Genomic DNA, 20,770 nt, shown 5'->3' with positions numbered 1-20,770 from the left:
CTCTGTTAACTGTAAGGCAATTAGCTGTTTTCAACATCTATAGCACATCTATATGCGATCGTAACTTTCAAGCCAAGCAGACCATACTACTGAGCGACAAGTACAAATCAGTTTCATGATCATTGTTTGCTGAAGAAAGCAAGCTGCTCTTTTTTTGGTGGGTTAAAGGGGCGAACTTTCCTTTTAGCCTGGTCTCTTAATGGTCTAATTTAAATAAAACTAAACAGCATGATTTGTGCTTCTTTGTTTTAAATAAACAGAGAATAATTTCCTATCAGCATCAAATTGAAAGCTTGGTTTAGTAATGCGTAGGGAAGAAAAAAAAATTCATTCTACCAACTAGTTTATAACTTTATCACAATGTATGAATTTTCTTCAAAGTGTCCTTTGTGTCTTCTAAAGTGCTCCTATTATGAACATGGCCTTTCATGCAGTGTGTAACACAACTGGACATCTGTTTTCATCTGAAAAAGCATCGTGTAGAAAGGTATTGTCTCTCAAAAGAAAGAGTCGACTCTGAGTCATTGAAACCAGTGTTTTTTTTTTTTTAAACGAGTCCGAAGCCCTTCCATGTTGACGTCAAAATGAAACATTAGCATACTGCCCGCCCACTTATTAGTTGGTTCTGAAAGAAAATGCTAAATAATTATTATGTAATTAATCATTAAGTTCATAAACACTGCTTTAAATGAAACTGACCGAATCGCCAGAGGGGTTTGGAATAATTCATCGCTGAATGAATCGTTTGGGAGTCAGAGAACAAATAATGTAAAAATAAATGCATATTATAAGAAAATGAAAGTATTTTTATGTCAGCCTGTTGTTAAACTAAATATAAACCTTTTACAACCCATAATAGGAGCACTTTAACTCCAAACTTAAAGAAATGCACCTAAACCAGGCAATCAAGGTCTTCTGGATTACTGACAAGTTTGAAGCGGTTGAGTTTAATCAGGGTTAAGGAGGACAGCGAAGCCCGCTAAAGGACCAGAACCTGTACAGATCTCAGATGGATGACACGCTGTTGTGGGACTCAGTTAAGGGCAGCTCTTTTGGGCTGGACTTCTCGAGAACTGAGATCTGTGTGACTGTGCTGCTCTCAGTAAAGAGGGTTCGTCTTCTCTTGCTGTATTTTAAATAATTTTGTGTCTGCCACTTCCACAGTCTCTTCTTCAATTCTGCTTGTACCTGAAACACAAACAAATGCAGGTGCGTTTTTGAAAACAGTATGTATTTGGCGTTTTACACACACACAGCCAGTCAGATTTTGAAAAGTTTTGGAAAGAAGTCTCTTATTCTCACCAAGGCGAAGAGTAATGTTAAAACAGTATTGCTATTATTATTTTTTTATTTATATTAATAGATTTTATTCCTTTAATGGTAAAGCTTATGACTCCAGTTTTCAATATCACGTGGTCTTAATTAATTGTAACTGTAGCATCATTAAAAAAATAAAAGTTTAGACACTTGGTATATTTATTTCCTATTAGAAAACACTCGTGGCTTACCTCTCCATTGAGAAAACAGTATAATAGAGCCACAACAAAACCCTGAGATATACAGAAAGTAAAACAGTCAGTAAGGATGCGTTATCAATTACAGTAGAGCTCAAGTGAGCACAAAATATGCCCCTATTAGTTGACATGAAATAGTATTGCACTATTACACATTACATATGTATTATACATTTACTCAATATAGTATATTTACACATTTGCCATATATATGACACAAATGGTCATAAATATAATGTGATAACACAAAATATTGTACATATGAGCATTAGTATTCTGTGAATTTCATAGATGCCGGCCTGTACCTGAAAGGGGCCCAGGCCAAGTTCAAGAAAGTGGCGAGCGTTTTCTCCTGTGTTCTCTGGCAGGAAGGCAAAAACCATGTAGTGCATGCCAAACAGAGGGATCAAGAAAAGGGTAGACTTGGCCAGTCTCCTACAAGTGTATATAAAGTTTAGCAGCACTTCAGATTAATAACAAACACTGGAAAGTACATTTTGGAGGGATTGTTTTTTTCATGAGGGAGTAATGAGCAACAGTGATGGCTGCAAATTAAATTAGCCTAAAAAAAGGGGGTAAAAATGTATTCATGCTGAAGAACTTAATAATTTCGACATGGAAATAACACTTTAGCAGCGTATGCAAAGAGCTACATGTATTTACTAACAGTCTGTGAATGAAAGATTTTTAAAATAATCACTGCCTTTGTTTTGATTGTGCTTTATATCCCTTACATGAAGTGGCTGGTATCACTGCCACCCATTCCTGGAGACTTCAGCTTCTGCACAAGAATCCGGATCACATTTATGAAGATGAAGAAATTGATCTAAATATGTAAAAAACAAAGTGCCTCTGTATAATAGATGAAGGAAACAGCTCATATACTAAACACTACACATCAACATACTGTGGATATGAGTTATATTCAGAAAGATATAATTAAAATGAATTATGCTGTCTTGCATAACTTTTTAACTTTACTTTTATATGTTAGAAAATGTCCTTTTGACATTTCACAACCATTGCACATGAAAAATTCATAATACCGCATATATTTCCACAATTCTTTTGCAACCAATGTTTTCCATTATATTCCAAATGTGGTCTTATATATTTGGTCAAATCAGCTGTACTTTACCAGGAGGGAGACTGTGATTGGTCCTTTGATAATCCACCAAAAGTAAGCAACATCTGTGTCATCCCAGCACCTGCAAAATCAGTTTATGATCATTTAGGAGAAGACCGGTAACTTCACCTTTGCAAACAAGAGGGAGTCTAGAACAATCTGGACTTACCCCCTGTTATCCAAAAATTTCCTGGCTAGAACCCAGATGGTGAGTATTAGTGTGGGTATACCTACAGGATACAGAGAGCAGAACTAAACGAATCAAATTGTAAAGCGTGTTTGTTACTAAGAATACCAAGAATAGGTTTCATATCTTTATTTATCATATCTATAATTAACATACATTTATTTCATGCTATGTATAGTTCATTTTTATACCAATATAAAAAATCATTACTAAACATTATTTGGACTACTACTTGCACATTTCTTAATATTAAGCCTAAAATGTGTTTTATGTGATGTGCTTTGTTGATGAGCGTTGTATGAAATATCGGTCATTATATGCTTGATATTTCAGTTTGACTTTAGCACAATGTACTTCAGTTGGACTTCTGGACTACTTCCTCATATTTAGGTACATAAACAGTCCCAATTTAGACTTCATTTCTACAATTCTATTGTATTTTTGTTAAGCACATACATATGTATACTATGTATTTGATGTATTTATGTATGTATTTATTTTTCACTAGGGTAATTCTGGGATCTATTGAAAGCTATTTTCCATCTCGTGCCTACAGGTGTCACCAATGGAACATAATACAGAATAAGGCCACACTATCACACTACAATACACTTTACTTAACGCCATTATTTCAGTCTACAGTGTCAGATTGTCCTTCAGAAATCCAAAAAATTATTTTTTATGGCAATATTACTGCTAAACATGCTAAAAACTTTTAACTTTAGTGTAAATTAGTAACATTTCATCATATTGTTTATTATATAAGTATCTTCTGTGGTGCCCATGCTTACCCCAGCCAATAAGTATGTACCACCAGAAATACTTATTTTGTGAGACAAAAGTTAGAGCTAGAAGAGTCTGTAGATACATTCCCTCCACCAACAGCCAGAAGTAGTTAGCCAGGATACTGAACTGAAAGAAAGCTACTGCCGCCTTGCAAGATGTCTGAAGAGGAAACATTCAGAATTCAGCATTAGTGCTAGGATTATTCTGTCACGTACTGTATGTTCTTAGAGGACAAAGGAAGACATAAAAGTACACATATTTTCTGAGTGAAAATTGGCACAGCGTGAAGCAAATTTTAAAGAAAGTATGATGTTTTAACAGTATAATTTTAGGGTGGATAAATTAGGTACTGCCGATAAAAAATCAGCACAAATACCATCACAGAGAAGTGGGAAGAAGAGAGTTAGCTATGTAAGAACATTTTTTGTACTTCAAAGAAGGTGTTTGTGAGTTCTAGCGGAGGCAGATCTTGAAAAGTGTGCCTTTAAGGCACTGATGACTCGACTGATACAGAGAGGGGCGGAAAAGCGAATGCAGAAAATGTGAAGCTAGTGTCACTACACTGATAGAAACCGGCATAAAGCTCCGCAATTTCTTTACCGTTTCAGACAGATGCTACATTGTGACCTAATATGTTTACTGAACACAAGGCTAATTGGGAACATGAACATTAGCTCACTGAATGAGATCTATAAAAAACAAGTTCTGCATGAGCCTGTGACAGCTGGTGAGCCTCACTGTTGACATGAAGCAGTGGTCCAGATTCTCATCTGCAAAGAGAACTGCATCTTTGATGAAGATCGCGCTGGCTCGGAGGATGAAGGAGGCAAAAAGATTGATGTGAATGTAGTTTCTTGTGCAGTGGAACTTCCTGTTTTGGGCAGAGTAAAATAGAATGTCAAATTGTTCAACAAATTGTCGCAAACCTGTTATCACCAAAATGTTTGGTCGCATGAGCTTTGTGAGGATTCTCATTGTACCTGAAGGCTGTAAACACAAAGATGGCAGAGATGAGGGAAATCAGAGAGGTAGCGTAACCTGCAGTGTACACCTGCTTGAATGTGGAATAATATGAAGTCTAGAACATAGGGGAAAAAAAGAGATTTTATGGTGAAATTGGAAGTCTTTTCATTTCAGGTTTATTCTTTACAGAAAAGCACACAGTTCTGTGTAGACTGTTCAGAAAGCTATTCTTAAAGTAAACTTCCTACTGAACTGAATGTAACAAATTGTTTTTGCAAACAATTCACACAAATCTTGTTGTTGTACAAAGGTGACTTGATGCAATAATTTAACATTAAAAAACTAAAACACGAAGTCCGTATATTACATTATTAAAAAAAAACAAAAAAACTCCACAAGCTTGCTGGATTTTTTGGTTCTTAATCTTAATTATTCTAAACCTACAGGTTCATGAATCATGAATGAGAGTATGAGGCTGTATGGAGACAAGAATAGTCTCACCGCTCCAAAAAAATCATGGATAAACAGCTTTTAGGTGATGAAATAACATTTCTTCATTCCGTTGTTTGTTATTTGTGCCGCAACCTCAAGTGCAGTAAATGAGTAAATTTATCAAAGTAAATAATTTTTTTTATAAAATGTATACTAATTTTACATGTATTTTTATTATTTTTAATTATTTCTACAAGAAAAAAACATATAAATATATTTGGCAGGGAATGACTGCGCACAATGTAAAAAATGCCTCTTATTTGAAAGAATGAAATGCAAACAGTAGACTGAGAGATCCCTATGAATGCAGATTTTGGACATAGATGATATTAAAAGCAGGTCATCTTATTTTGGGATTACAGCAATTAACTATATTTCAGGTACATGTATAACAACATTGCTAAATCCCCTGATACAGACACAGGTGAAAGTCGTTATGAAAATAGAGTTTAAGTGGTAGAGATTAAATGCAACACTCAGGAGAGAGTATTATGTTCTTGTATGACTGATTTAACACCTAGTAATGGGCTTGTTCACATTAGAAACACGCACATTTATTAACCTTGGACTGCTTGTTTGTGTGTGTGTACATTATCATATCATCTCTCATTTTTCATTCAAAGTATTGTCCCTGCTCTCATTACCATATGGCTGAAAAACAGAAAAAAAGGAAAAAAAAGAGAGATAAAAGGCAACTGCCAGCCAGAGGAAAGGTTTTTTACTGTGAAGTGGGTAATCTATTTTTTATTGGTACTGCGATATGAATACAATTTCCTCAATCAACAAACGCAAAGTGAACTTAACCCAGAGAACAAAAACGTTAAAAAAGATGTTTTCAAAGAAAATGAATGAAGTGCCAAATAGATTAACAACTGAGCTCGACTGTAAGCTTTTGTGGCAGATTGTTGGCCTGACACTGGAGCAAAGAATGCAACAGTGCAAAGTCCCTCTGGACAGTGTTTAAAAAGTTGAGAAATGCTCAACTTTATGCAAATAAACACAGGACAGCAGCTCTGAGGTAAAGTGAGCTGGTCAAGACTGCTTCTGCTGAATTGCTGTTGCTTAGGGGTGATGTAGTTCAGTGTTACTACTCCTGCCAACCAGGCACAAGAACTTTCTACTGCCAATACATTATACACCGATACGAGGCTGTGAGTATTTAAGCTATACAGTCCTGCTTTTGTAAAAGTAGCATATATAATAACCTGGTGCAGATCTATACAGGTGGAGCTGGGGAAGGAGGAGGGTTTGAGAGGAACACTCAAACTGCTCTAGTTAATGCTAACCTGTCTTTTAAATGTAAAGGAGCCAAGTATAGTGTAACACTGTGAATACCATTAGTTTCATGTCAGAACCTGGCATATACAGTAACTGCTATATGATTCCCTGAGGATATGTGCAATATTACATGTAAAGTTTTCACCTCGGTTTCTGATTCCATGTCCTCCACGATCTCACAAGCATTCTCATAGGATGGGTAGATTTTTGTCCAGCCACTCTTGGTGCAATTCCTAATTATGAAACCTGCATTAAAATAAATGGTCAGCATGCAAGGCTGTACAGGTTGCATTTTAAAACATCATTTGGTAAAGAGAAACTTGTAAAACAACAGCTGTTCATTATATTGCCTGTAACTGATACATCTAGCACCTTTTCCCTTTAATTAGTCACAAAAATGAAGCAGATGTTTCATTTGTTTTACATTTTCTACCACATTGTAAAATGTTCCATGAAGCTACTGTATAAGCTCAATAACTTTAAATCTTAATCACTGGATGACATTCTCTCTGTAACAAACAGGTTCTTCCTCTCATTAACATTTGACAGTACAGTATGTGGATAGAGAGCTCAGATGGATAAAAAAACAACAACTATGTCTTCAGCATACTGTATGTCCTGCATATCCCAGTTTAATGAGATATGCTCCAGTCTGTGGTTATAATGTATAGGAGTCTGAAATTGTTTCCCTGAGGAATCTGAAATGTGCTTTAGAAGCTATAGAGGATTAAAAACAAGATGGATTTTTTTTAATTCATTAATTAATTCAGCAATGTAACAAATTCCTGTTTTTAAAGTCAATAACCCAATGAATTCAATCAGTTGATTCATTTAGAATATAGCTGATTCTTTATTCACCTTCAGAAATATACACAAACTACCGTGAAGCATCCTTTCAAACAAAGCAAGATGTTACTGTATATTTCCTTATATGTTGTTCTTAGAAAGGCAACATGACATTGAAAGTTGTGCTGTTGGTTTGCCTGAACGTCAGCCCTGATCATCAGCCCTCTATGACCCAACCTCTTAAACTGGATTGGTTTGAGAGCACTAGAATTTGGTTGTACACAAAAACAATACAGGTCCAATAGTTCAATGCAAGCAGTAAATGAAAGACCTTTCTCTTGCAACCCTTGAACATAACAGCCTCTGGGTTCTAATGCAACTCGGACCCTAGTACACTGCAAGCCGAGAGAGTGGATCGAGATGAATGTCCTCCATTATTGTTTTTCAGCATTTTCGAGAGGAAAGGGTCCATTTGAGCATTAAGAAGTACCAAGGATCCATTGTTCTCTCTCTGATTGCAAAATAAACCAGCATTAGAAGTTTGATATTCCGGACTTTTGATTAAATTCTAAGTGTTCTATTAAAACACTTGATGTGAGGACATCTGACACTAAGAGACACACAGATAAATCTGATTCTATTGAGTCCACGTGTGTATTATGTCAGTGTTTAAATTGTAGAAATGCCCAGTCTGTGATTAATATATTTTGTACATGCAGTGTCCTGTTGCAAAGAGATAAAGTAAGATAAAGCAAAGGCTCAAAGGGTCAGCCCAATGAGGTGATTACTAACAGAATATGTTAGCATACATGATTTTACTGCAAACACATTTTTTTCAAAATTATGTACCTTAATGTACCTTAATCAAACCCAAGCATATCTATTTTTATTTTTTAAATAAATAAATAACCCACTCTAACCTTTGAAATGCATTGTACTTTATCTGTAAAGTACAATGTATATATAATTTATAGATAAGATAGCTCTAGATTGCATTTGTTTCTTTTCAAAATGTAGGGAGACTACATGGAAGCTCAAAAGAGAAGAATATGCAGTACACTATGCGTCACGTCCATTTAGGTTTTTGTTCATGTTTTATGTTTTCAGTTCAAGTTCTACTCGTCTTTTACTTCAGTTTCAGTCACGTTTCATGTTTTGACATTTGTTGTGTATGTCATGTGATTACTCCATAGCCTTATATTTAAGCCACATTTCTTAGTCATGTATTAAAATATATTAAGCTGTGCCGTGTTATTGTTATTTATTTATTTCTTTTTCATCTAGAATTTAGTTCATATGCATGTTTGTTGGCTCTTCCTGCCAGCTACATTACATTATGCTTCTAAAAATCCTAAATTATCATTTTCATGAAATAAACTCCTAAAAAAAACTCTAATCACTCTTAAAAATGTTCAGCAACAAAATGAAAAAAGGGAATGGGAAACGATAGAAAAACTGGCCTCAAAATAAGCTCATACTTTTAAATGTATTTGCATAGCACACTTCATTTGGACTATGCCTTAGTTAACACTGTAAGGCTTGATATCACAGCTAACCTATAACCTTCTGTCTCCTCACCTACACTTATCTTGGCCATTCTGAAGGCCTGCTAAGTGGGTGGTTCAGTGCTAGCTTGCCAATGGGAGTTCTTTCCACCCGCTGTTTCTAGCATTACCATAAAGCGGAGTTCATCATGTACCGTAAGTCTGTTTCCCTGAAGCCACAGTGAGGGAAGACAGAATAGTGAGGATTTGACCGCTGATGCTTTCCGTGCTGGAGAAGTCAGGCATTGGCCTAAAGGGACCGAAGAGATGGAACAACCAGCGCTAACAGCCACTGCTATAATGCCTGCTTTAACCTGCTTTGATTTTTAATATTTTTATTATTTCCTTGGCACATTTTCAGCAAGATTTGGAACGAAGCGATGTAGATATCTGCAGGTCCATTGTGTACTTACGTATTCATAGAGGTGTGTGGGGGGATGGAAGAACAGCATGATGCAGATAGCAGTTGTGTCATGAATGTGTTGATTTTTCTTAGCCTCCACAACCTTTGTATTGATTTCTCAAAAGCCCTGAAGCAGATATGCTGGGTTCATGATTTTTAAATGTTTTTCAATGCCAATGTGCGTAACTTGCGTATCTCCTATTTCCTACGGTGCACTGAAAAAAATTAATTTGATTTGTTACAGCCAAATTTTTGACTGTACATATGAATCATATTCATCGGAAGCAGATACATTTTAAAAACACAAATTTGTAAATCACGAATGATGCAATTTGAGTAAATCAGATCATTTGTGTTTTCCCATTTTTTCAGTGTACCATACCTACAATATTTTCTCCAAACATGAGGTAAAATGTTCTAATCTAATATCACTGTAAAAAAAAAGCTAAATAAACTCAATGGAATATTTAAGACTGCTTAACTTCTTGTGTCTTGTGTAATCTTGTGACATATTAGGACGTGTAATTGCTACCAATTTCCTTAAAATCCATCATGAATAAAACTTATAGCTCAAGTTTGGAAAAACAGCTTCTTAGGTTACTCATAATACACAGACAAAAAGTTCCTGGACCACCACTGTGAGAATCCAATATCTCATCCAAATCATTTCATTCAGCTGATAGATTCAGTCTTAAAACGAGCTTTGTTCTTTAAAATGTGTCTCATTGCAATTTGATAACAACCGTAATAACAATAAACTGCATATTAGAAAAAGCTATATGGGATAAAAGTAACTTACCATGATTGATCGCAAAGAACTGAGACACTTCGTAACAGGAGACGTTGGCCACGTGTCCGACCTCTGCCTTGTACCAGCACCAAAAATCATCCCACTCTGTACGACATCCTGACATACAAAAAAACAAATAATAATAGATAGATAAATAGATAGATAGACAGATAGATAGATGACTGACAGGAGCAGATGAAAAGCAGATGATGGACAAATGGGAGAGTGGTGGAGAGCCTTACTAAGTGTATAGACTCGCACACAGAATTGATAAAAAGGTTTCGATAAGCTAGGCATCTCCACTCTTCACGGGTGAGCATCTGTCTGAGGAATATAAGAGAACTGTGGAAACCGAATCTGGATGAATGAAGAAGATTCTGAGCATAATGAGAGCCACAGGGATCATATTTGGTCATGACTACACAAACATGACTGCCACATCTAAGCAACGGATTTTATTTCCACTGCTTGCAGATCTATATTCTCAGTATATTATATACTTGTGCACTAGTGCTGTTATTGTTAACTAAAATTGTAACCGAGAATCGTTTCCACAAAAATAAATAATAATAATAATACATTTAAATGAAATATAATTAAATCTATTAAACCAAAACTGAGACAAAAATAAATTATATACATTTTTCCTAAATGTATTGGCTTAAAAACATACAAAATCTATAAATGGACCTCAGAGAACAATACTAAAAAAAAGTTCAAAATCTCTTTAAATAATTGCTTAATATAATTTCATCTTTTATAGTTTTACTCAGCTTCTTATCTCTCTTCGCCATATTGTCACTTTATGCACATAATAAGTGATTTATTGATTGATCACATACAACCACAACAAAGCCTGAAATTAACACCAGCCTTTGCAGTAATGGAGAAACAGTGAGAGAGATAAGACCGCACATCACAGAAAGAGCTGGAATAGTATATGAGAACAAGTGAGAAACTCTCTGGAATGCACAGACATTTATGGAAGCCTCTGCAGGTCCCCACAGAAACAAGAAAGACTTTGAAGGCCTGATGCTACCTCATTAATGTAAGCATTATCAAAGCACTACTGAAAAAAAAAAAGCTATGCATTTATTTTTTATGGCTATGCCATCTGACTGCCTGTGTTGTCAAGTGGCAGGACAGGACAAGCTAAGTTTTATCAAATACGATTCACGAAATATGAGCATGTTACTTTGAGCACAGTTGTAAAATGATTAAGTGTTTGAAGATCTTTTTCTGAAAAGCACCTTTTTAATTTAGATTGGATTCTGCTGTTGTAGAAGGTATCTATATCTGAAGCTCTAACAGGTACAGGCTGCATACATTTAACGGCATTAATGGAACGGATCAATCTTAACCGTGTAGCAGAACAGCAAATCAAAATAATCTGACACATAATTCAACCTAACACACTGAACCTGCTGAAGGCTCAGAACTCAGTGACTGATACAGGCATTCAGCTCTCAGTAGTACATTTCACTGAAATATGATTATAGCTCTGTGTATTCATTCACTGCATTGACACAGACTCCTAATGCATTATGCTAAAATTATATTGTTCATCCTGATATATGTTTTCTTCCCTTGACTCTCATCCCTTACCAAAAAATAGTACATTGCAAGTTTATTTTATTAAGCATACTTAGGTAAAGTATATTTTAAGTATGTACAAATATCAGTGGGCTAGTATACTATTTCAATACTCCTTAGGACTAAATTGGCCGACTTTCTAGTATATACAAGTATACTTTTAGATATACTTTAAGTATAACAGTAGTAAACTTTGAGTACACAACTAGTTTACAACTTAAAAGTGCACTTACAGGAATACTGATAGTTTACTAATTAATGACTTAGCATTTTAGTATGATTTCAAGTATAGTTTCAGTAAACTGCAAGTTTACTAGCTTTATAACGCAAGTAGAGTTTTATTTATAGTTTTATTTACGTGAACTTTACGTTATACTTTAAGTATACTAATGGACCTTTTTAGAAATTGATGTTTATAGATTTTGTTATATGAATATCTAAACATACAAAACATCAAAAGACAGATAAGAATATCTGCTTGTAAAAAAGAAAATCGTATTCTAAATAAATAAACATTCTGAACAAAAAGCTGAAAAAAAAAACAATTACGGAGTGAGAATGATTATTAAACGCAGATGGAGTTAATCAACACCCCAAAGCTCATTATTAGCTTTCATGGGTCAACATTTTATTTTTTACATAAAATATATTACAATTCTAGTCTGCCGGTTTGACGTCAGTTGGAGAGAGGATCACAGTTACACTTTTATTGTTATGATCATTTTGAGATTAGTATAAAAAATTCCTAATTGCTTTCAAGAGCTTGACAGAATTATATTACCAAAGAACAAGGCCTTCACATGCTTATAATTCATCTTTTTATTTAAATAAAGATGATGGAGGTACACGCATATAAAAGCAGATCACTAAACCCATCACTAGCACAGAAGCTAATGATTTTTGGCTTTTGATAACATATGAAATGCCCATTTTATTTTCACCAGACAAGCCTCTCCCAGTGATGATAGAAAAAGGAGGAAAAGGCAAAGAGATTGTGTGTAATGTGGCGTGCAAGGCAAGATGTAAATCTGTTCTGTCTTTTCTATTTCTTTTTTTCCAGGAGTTTCTGGATGTAAATTCATAGAGGGGCTGAAGCTCATGTTCTAAATAGCTGAACTGAGGTCATTGCTTATTTTTTTATTGTTTAATTTGTCGAGGGCCAGAAAGGCCCACACAATAGAGGACACGTGATATCTAATTATCACAGATATTACAGTCACATGAACTGATCTTTCCTATTTTTTTCTCCCAGAATGGGTTCTCTCTCAATCAGTTTCTCGACATTTCCGTGTTATAATTTTCTCATTATTTTTAAAACATTCTATTATTATCCACAGACATTAATTTCATGTAGATAGAACATGCTGTACTGAATGTCCACCCGATTGGCCGACCATTAAGAAGTGGCCACAGAGTCCTGCCCTGCCTCTTTCATCTCTAACTTAGTGTCAAGCCAAGGCCGCTCTGTAATACATCAAAAGAGGGACATGGCGCCTGCCCTCCTCCCCTTCATAAGATCAGCGTTAATTAAAGTCTATGTGGAGCTACAAGCAAAGAAATGTGGGTTTCAATTAAGAAGTCAAGGGCAGCACTTACACCTGCACTGATTCTGGTACTGACTGAAAAGCTCTCAGTAAACCACTCTCACCAACGCTCTACGAAGATTGAAATGAGACACCTATACTGGAATATCAGCCCAGAGGGGCCTGATACCTGGAAAAACTCTCATTTATCTTAATCCTTGATTGGTTCTCCAGCCAGCTTGCTTCGAGACAATTTATTATAAAGCTGAAGTAAATTATGTCACGACAATGCTAACTGGCTAACAGCATCACGTGAAAGTGCGCAGTTTGACAGGTACAGGTAAAGTATAATATACAATATTTCAATTTTTAATTTTTAAGAGAAAGACAAATTGGGTATTCGGTACACAGACTTTGTCAAAATATATAATGAGAATTAACATTTTAAAAATAATTGCATGTAAACCATTTAATTAGAACACACAATAATGTTGAAAGAAAGTCAACAGGAAATACACTTTATAATGTAAAATACCTGTTTTTGAATTGTAATATATTTTGAAATCAATTTTTTTCCTGTGATGGTCTTTAGTTGCTCCAGTCTTTAGTTTCACGTAATCTTTCAAACATGATTGTAATATGCTGATTTTGTGCTCAGTTATATATATAAATATAAAATATAAAAAAAGCAGTGGGCATGTGGGCATGACAAATTTTATATATATATATATATATATATATATATATATATATATATATATATATATATATATATATATATATATATATATATATATATATATATATATATATATATATATATATATATATTATATATATATATATATTTGGAGGTATGCTTGAGTCACCATTTGCATTGCCAAACAGAGTCTCTTGAAAAACTACAAGATACACATTGATGATCGATGAAATATAATTTTGCTGCATTATAAGGATAGATCCTCTTTATGGACAGTTTGTAGTCAGGAAAATGACTGGAAATACGTTCTCTATGCAGGAGCATTGATTTTTTTCAGTGTAATTCATGATCACTTGTATCAGTTTAAATCCTGCTAAATATACTTAAAATGCCAATAGTGATGATAATGATAATGAAATTCTACAATTGCTGCTAATATGGGGACCTATAAAGGTTTGGTGAAATAAGCATGGTCATTCTCAAATCTTTCCAGAGTTTGAAGGCTGCTAAACTGGAAAGAGTTTCATTTACATATAAAATGAGGATGTGTCCAATGTGTTTCGAGTTTGCATATTTAATAAATCAGTATGAACATTAAACAGCAGTGAATATTCATATGCTTTAGCTTTCCTGCTGCTGTGATGTGTGTTGAGAGCATTTGGGTGTCCAATCCTATTTATGGAAATAATTTCATTATCTAACTAAGGTACACAGAGATCACCACTGACTTCATGGAAAACAACATACTACTCCGGAGAAGTCTTCAAGGAAGTCCGTACTGAACAACTCATACGTATACAAAGTGGTGAAAAAGCCTCAGGTTATCTTTTTCTTACTTCTTTATCATCTAAAGAACCTTCTTTTGCCACACAGAACCTTTTGTGAAAGAGAAAGGTTCTTCAGATATTAACAGTTCTTTGTGGAAGCATTTAGACAAATACGCTCTTCTATGGAATTGTGAAGTACCTTTATTTTTACAAGTGTATTTTTATACAAAGATCCTGTATAAAAGGTACTGCTGTTGATTGTCTAACTTTTTATGTTATTGTATTATATTGACTAACATATATAATATATAATAACATACATTATCATTTGTAATGTATAACATACACACACACACACACACACACACACACATATACATACATATATATATATATATATATATATATATACACACATATATATATATATATATATATATATATATATATATATATATATATATATATATATATATATAATTTTTTTGGTTTATATCTGACAAGTATTTTAGGCTATATATATATATATATATATATATATATATATATATATATATATATATATATATATATATATATATATATATATATATATATATATATATATATATATATATATATATAAATACACACACACACACACTGCATACACACATACAGTTTTTTAAGGACTACATAAATGTATGTTTATCCAAGTCAACTAAGCTGTTATGAAAAGAGAAAAAATTCGATATCCCTGAAAAGCAGTAAAATCTGTTACGTTTAATGCATCTTAAAACAGAATCGTGCCTAAAATATGATTCATTATCCTTTGATCACTGACAATGAAAGCACAATGCAAGAAGTTGTAAGTAGTTGATCCTCACCCTTCATCAGTAGCCAGAACTAAACAGCTTCTGTTTGAATAACTGCCTTTAATCTCTACACATGATTGCGTCCTTTATTTACCTTGCCTGACCTGGCCTATATAGAAAAAGTGCAATGCCTAAAATTGTAAACCTAGTTTTCAGCTCACCAGTCAATCAGAAACACTCTCAGTCTGAGAACCATGCTCATCACGAATCTCTCAAAAACATGTTACCAATCAGCAAATTTGCAGACATTAAGGACATAAAAAGAGATGTAAAGTAATTAGGACTATAATAGTTCAGATGGGTGAGCTCACCAGTGATACTGCTGCTGTTGCGGGCCTCTTGTCTTTGAGTGTGAATGCATTGCTCTCGGGCCTTCATATGCTCAGCCACAACAGCGCATTCTGGATGAATCGTTTCCACCTGATGATGATTAAAAAAAATAAATCAATAAAAATTGTGTGAGGCAAATGAATGCATAAACTGCTGCACGAATTAAGAAAACTGCATAAGCATGCTGAGCCCATCAGAGAAAGCTGGTTAAAGAGTAGTTTCACAAATTGATTCACTTGCCATTAAGATGCCGTAAAAATTCTAACATTTAAATTATTACTATCATTCATCTAACTCCATTTGTCTTTTACAAATGTTCTGAAACATCACATTTTCGAGAGACAAAAGGGTACAAAATAGTTGTTTCTTGGGGTGAACACATTTTGAAATACACTGTATATCTATATAAAGGACCCAAATATTTATCAGACTGAGACTTAGAAACATCCAGTCAATAAACCCCAGCCACACAGCAAAATTAGTCAGAAAAATCTCATTATCTCTGAAGCAGCCATCGAACCAATTTGAGCCTCTCTTGCCATCATTTACTATAATTAAATGTATTACAGATAGACAGAGAAATAAAGAGAGAATGAACGTATAACAAAATGTGTGGGATGTTGTCTCATCGACAACATAAAAAGGAAAAGTTGCTTCTGTTTCACCTCTTTGCTGCATAAAAAGACCTGTAATGGCCGCCCACTTATTCCTGAGAGGAATGAGAGAAAGTCAGAGGTGGGTGAATGCTAATGATCCGATTAAGCCTGAGGTTATGGTGGAACGAGCAGTAGCAACAGATTCACAAGTTCCTAAAACAGACTTACGTATCTCCAAAAGAAAACAGAGATTGAGAATGGTGACAAAACTAGAAAAAAGAGAATCGTTGTATTTATTCTAGAGGGACGCTTCAGGGGTCCATGTGACATATCAGTCATCCTCTACGTGTAAATCGAATCAATAGGATGACGTTAGCGTGGAAATCAAGGATAAACGTTCCAGCTCTGTTGACTATTATTCATCCAGTGGTGAAAGTCTTGTTTATGCTCCCTTCACTGAGCTAATAGGCAGAAATGGATGTTGTATGAACACGCGCTGATGTCAGTCAGTGAAAACGCAAGCGAATGTGTTTACCGCTGTTTGTGTTTAGAAAAGTCCGCATGTTTGCTTGTCTATTTGCTTGAGAGTGCTTGTTAGCGCTTGTGCTCGCTCCAAATTCAAAACCAGAACAGATGGTTGCACTGTTGGTTTCGGTGACCTCTGTTGTCTGCTGGCAGGTGAGATAAGAGAGGAGGGAATGTGGATGAGTTGGGGAAGTTTTCACAGGGTTAGATGCAGTGCATTTGTACAACAAACTTAAAGAACGTCGCAAACTGAATCACAGATTTTAAATACTTTGTCTAAAACACTCATCTTATTTATGACTTTTTAAAGAGTGTTGACACTTTGAAAGGGCAGATATCTATGAAGTCTATTTGTGCACCACTGCTTCGGTATTTCCGACAATTATAGTAATCATAGTAACGGTAAAAGTAAGCGTGTTTGGCGTGCTGTCAGGGAGAGGGCTCGGAACTCGGCGGACTACCGAGTCCAGAGTTTTTTCCTCTTGTCCGTGAAAAGGGCTCTGACCCGATCTCTGAGTGCCCCCAAACCGAGAGGGAATAGTAAAACTAGGAGGAATGGAGATTGTGGGTGGTGGAGGGATGCTATGAACGAAATATGGAGGTAAGAGGCTTGTGTGAATTTATAGTAGGCTTCTCTTGCTCTGGTTGGATAATTGCGTGATTAGGAAACGAGAAGCCAGCCGGGTTAATTATCAGCGCGCGCTCCTCCCGAAATTTGTTTATAGCTAAACATCATATAAAGTTATCATTCTCTAGCCAATGTACAAAATATATTAAAAATAAAATTTACATTTCAGTTAATGTTCATCGTCATAATAAATTAATAAAATATGAATTAAATAAATAAGTAATCCATTCTAGCAAAATATGTAATTAGAAAGCACACTTAAAGTACATTCAAACTTGTCAATGTGTCACAACTGGCCACAAATGGAATTTGAGGTTATTAACATCAAATCAGGATTTGAGTGTGAATGAGATTGGAATGTTCCTTCAGAAAGTAACCTTTTTTTAGTAGTGACTTTGGAATAGTGAATTCTTGAAATGCAGTATGGACTGCTGCAGAATGGACTGATCGTTTTGTGTTGCGCAGACAACAGACAGAAGACAGGGCTTCAAGTAAACTTTTTTACTTTTTACTAGTTTGCTTTTGAGTAAATGATAAACTCTAAAAGTTTATTCTTGGCTAATGATAAACCGCGACAGAAAAATGTTTATCCAGAGGTAAACGAATCGATTACTCCGAAATGATCCGAATGCAACACTAGAGTGACATATTTGTTGGTAGAGGATAAAAATAGCTAGGCTAAAATACTTGTCAGATATAAACCAAAAATGTATGTATATATATATATATATGTGTGTGTGTGTGTGTGTGTGTGTATATATATATATATATATATATATATATATATATATTGTGTGTGTGTTTTAATTTGCATTCCACAGACCTGTCACCTGTTTGTAGAGAAAATCTGATGCACACTGAGTTCATGTTTGAGTATCTATAAAGAGTGTGAATATTCAAAAGATCGATGGAGAATTGTGTGGGAAAATTTGGCAACACAAACCGCTGCAGTCATTTAAAAATGTTACACCGCAGAATTCATAATTATATATTTTTTAAGCTTATGTTGCATGTAATTGACACATTTAATCTAACCAGATACAAAAAAACTTCCCTGGCATTTCTCAGGACAAGGCCGAGGTTCACCTTGTAAAATAAAGTTGAATACTTTCCATACAAAACTGTGAAAGAAATAGTGACAAGAATAGACCTCAATGGATCCGCAATCACAATCCCCAGGGTGGCTGACAAAGAAGCACAGAAAAAAACAGTTAACAGCACCGGTGACACACCTGGGCAATAAAGCAATTGGTTTCAATTACACTATCCACAGGATTTGACTGCTCCCATGTGGCATTAAAGGTCCCCAAAAGGTCAAGTCTCCTATCACAGCAAAACCAATTACAGCACATCTGCTGATACAGGGTGTCCAAGGCTGCTTCCATGTCTTCCCACAAATTTACACTACAACGTATTTATGCATCATCGGACCAAAAATAATACAGCAGTCTGGTAAAAATTCCTACATATATAGAAATATCTCGAGCAGATAAGTAAATAGACACTCGTTGTCTTGAATCACTCTAACCTCTGCACTGATGACCTGATCAGAAAGTTGAGAGAACAAATAAAGAAGAAAAATAACTGTCTGATAAGAATCCTGTTATTAGTCAGATAGCATCCAGTGGCCCTAAGGAAGAGGACCGCGAACACATGGAATCATTATTATAGGAAATGAACCTCCATTCAGGAAAGGAAAGCCACATCATTAGAGGGAGTACCAAACAACAACTACATTTAATTACAACATTGATTTGTGCTCTTCTAGTGGAGCCTGCGATCCTACGCAATTAGAACGATCATCCACCTTTGCATTCTTTAAAAACAAAGGTTCGGCGAACCTGGATAGAGTTGGTTTTGGAGGCCAGTTAGACACAATAACCGAACGCTTCATTTTCACGACAGGTGCCTAATTTTGTCACTGGTTAAAACATGACAGTGTTCCTGTACTGGAAACGGTCATCAAAACATCATTAAAAGGAGGCCAGGTCAGTACTGCTAATCAAATGGACATCTGTGACACATTAGCATATTAAATATAGCACCGCACCGTTTCTCAGAGAATACAGTGGCAATCAAACGGCATGGATCACACTTCACCTACATCGTTAGCTCAGTGGGATGCCTTTAAAAACAAATGTATCTAGTTATATGTACATTTAGATTTATTCTCTCTCAAGGACATTACGAACACTTAAAACTTCTACAACACGCCACTCAGAATAGAGTCAGTGCTGCAGCGCGCTGCCTTTTTACATAGATATGTAAATCTCTTTCAAGTCAGCCTCACCTGAATCTGGAGGAAAACGTTAATATACTTTGATGCCAGGGTCATTATAAAACACGTAACTTGCATGACGTGTCATTCAAACAGCATGCCTAATAATTTGTCTACAACAGCGGCGCAGTGCAAATCTTTCTAAAATTAATATTAAAAAAAAATATCTCACCCGATTATGGAAGCAAATGTTAATATTTGCCATGAAATACCTGAGGGAAGTCAACTACGGTTTGTCACGCGATAACTAAAAAAATATTTGTTAAATGTTTAAGCATAACTATGATTAAATATTGGTATGATTTCATATTTAGATATTTGTACTTATGCAAGTTAATCTTTTTACATAAAATGTAAATAGAACATTTGACAATGTGGTCAAATTACACTAACATTACAACCTATACATGAATGTGTATTTTAACCTACAATGAGTTTAATAAAAATAAAATAAACATATACACATATATATATACATATATATATATATATATATATATATATATATATATATATATATATATATATATATATATATATATATATATATATATATATAGACACACACACACACCTAGCCACAGCCCGCGGCAGAAACCACTGGTTCCAATCATTATAATCAATTTTCACAGACTTTCCTTTAAAATCAAAATCATGGAACGGCACACAATTATTTGCTATATATAGTGCATCAATAAAATATTACAACATTTTGTATAAATGTTAAGAGCATAGGATCACACATTGATAACTTACTGCCTTCCAGTTGCTCTGGTAAATCCCCAAACTCAGTAAAACGGCGACCAGTCTTACAGTTGACCAAGTTCTGAAGATAAACATAATTAAGACTCCGGTATAATGGGGAAGAATGAAGTTTGTTAGTGTCTAACCAAATAACGCGGGAGCTTCTGTTAGATCTCTGTGTGCTTTCCAGAAGTCTCGATGTCTCCAACCACACTGTTCGCTGTCATTAGGCACAAATACTCAGTCCTACATAATGTCTTACGGAGCTCGTAATATTTGTAATTAAATCACGTGACTCTTCCTCGTAACAGACGGTGAACGACCAGTCGTGGTGAGATCCCAGCACACACTGGGCAGAAGAGT

The 20,770-nt window shown here is 34.9% G+C and overlaps 1 protein-coding gene across 3 annotated transcripts in view; it reads right to left on the bottom strand.

The window, feature by feature from the left end:
- The window catches only part of ghrhrb (growth hormone releasing hormone receptor b), a 21,674-nt gene extending 904 nt beyond the window's left edge, over positions 1–20,770 (bottom strand). The window contains exons 1-14 of one of the 3 annotated variants that reach the window (XM_043242090.1): positions 20,554–20,770; positions 20,420–20,489; positions 15,618–15,726; positions 9,879–9,986; positions 6,492–6,592; positions 4,594–4,691; positions 4,352–4,484; positions 3,619–3,772; positions 2,810–2,870; positions 2,653–2,722; positions 2,249–2,340; positions 1,820–1,949; positions 1,509–1,550; positions 1–1,188 (exon numbers count right to left, since the gene is read on the bottom strand). The exon at positions 1–1,188 is cut by the window's left edge and continues 904 nt beyond it. In XM_043242090.1, the coding sequence (XP_043098025.1) occupies positions 1,006–1,188; positions 1,509–1,550; positions 1,820–1,949; positions 2,249–2,340; positions 2,653–2,722; positions 2,810–2,870; positions 3,619–3,772; positions 4,352–4,484; positions 4,594–4,691; positions 6,492–6,592; positions 9,879–9,986; positions 15,618–15,684 (1,239 nt within the window). In that variant the 5' untranslated portion in view covers positions 15,685–15,726; positions 20,420–20,489; positions 20,554–20,770 and the 3' untranslated portion in view covers positions 1–1,005. Of the gene's footprint in view, positions 1,189–1,508; positions 1,551–1,819; positions 1,950–2,248; positions 2,341–2,652; positions 2,723–2,809; positions 2,871–3,618; positions 3,773–4,351; positions 4,485–4,593; positions 4,692–6,491; positions 6,593–9,878; positions 9,987–15,617; positions 15,727–20,419 lie in introns of all 3 variants that reach the window. The other 2 variants (XM_043242089.1, XM_043242091.1) reach the window with 2 other exon arrangements.

This window comes from Puntigrus tetrazona, chromosome 6 (assembly GCF_018831695.1).
Source record: "Puntigrus tetrazona isolate hp1 chromosome 6, ASM1883169v1, whole genome shotgun sequence".
Lineage (NCBI taxonomy): Eukaryota > Metazoa > Chordata > Actinopteri > Cypriniformes > Cyprinidae > Puntigrus > Puntigrus tetrazona.
The sequence above is the reverse complement of the archived record's forward strand: the minus strand, read 5'-3'. Positions and strand labels throughout refer to the sequence as shown.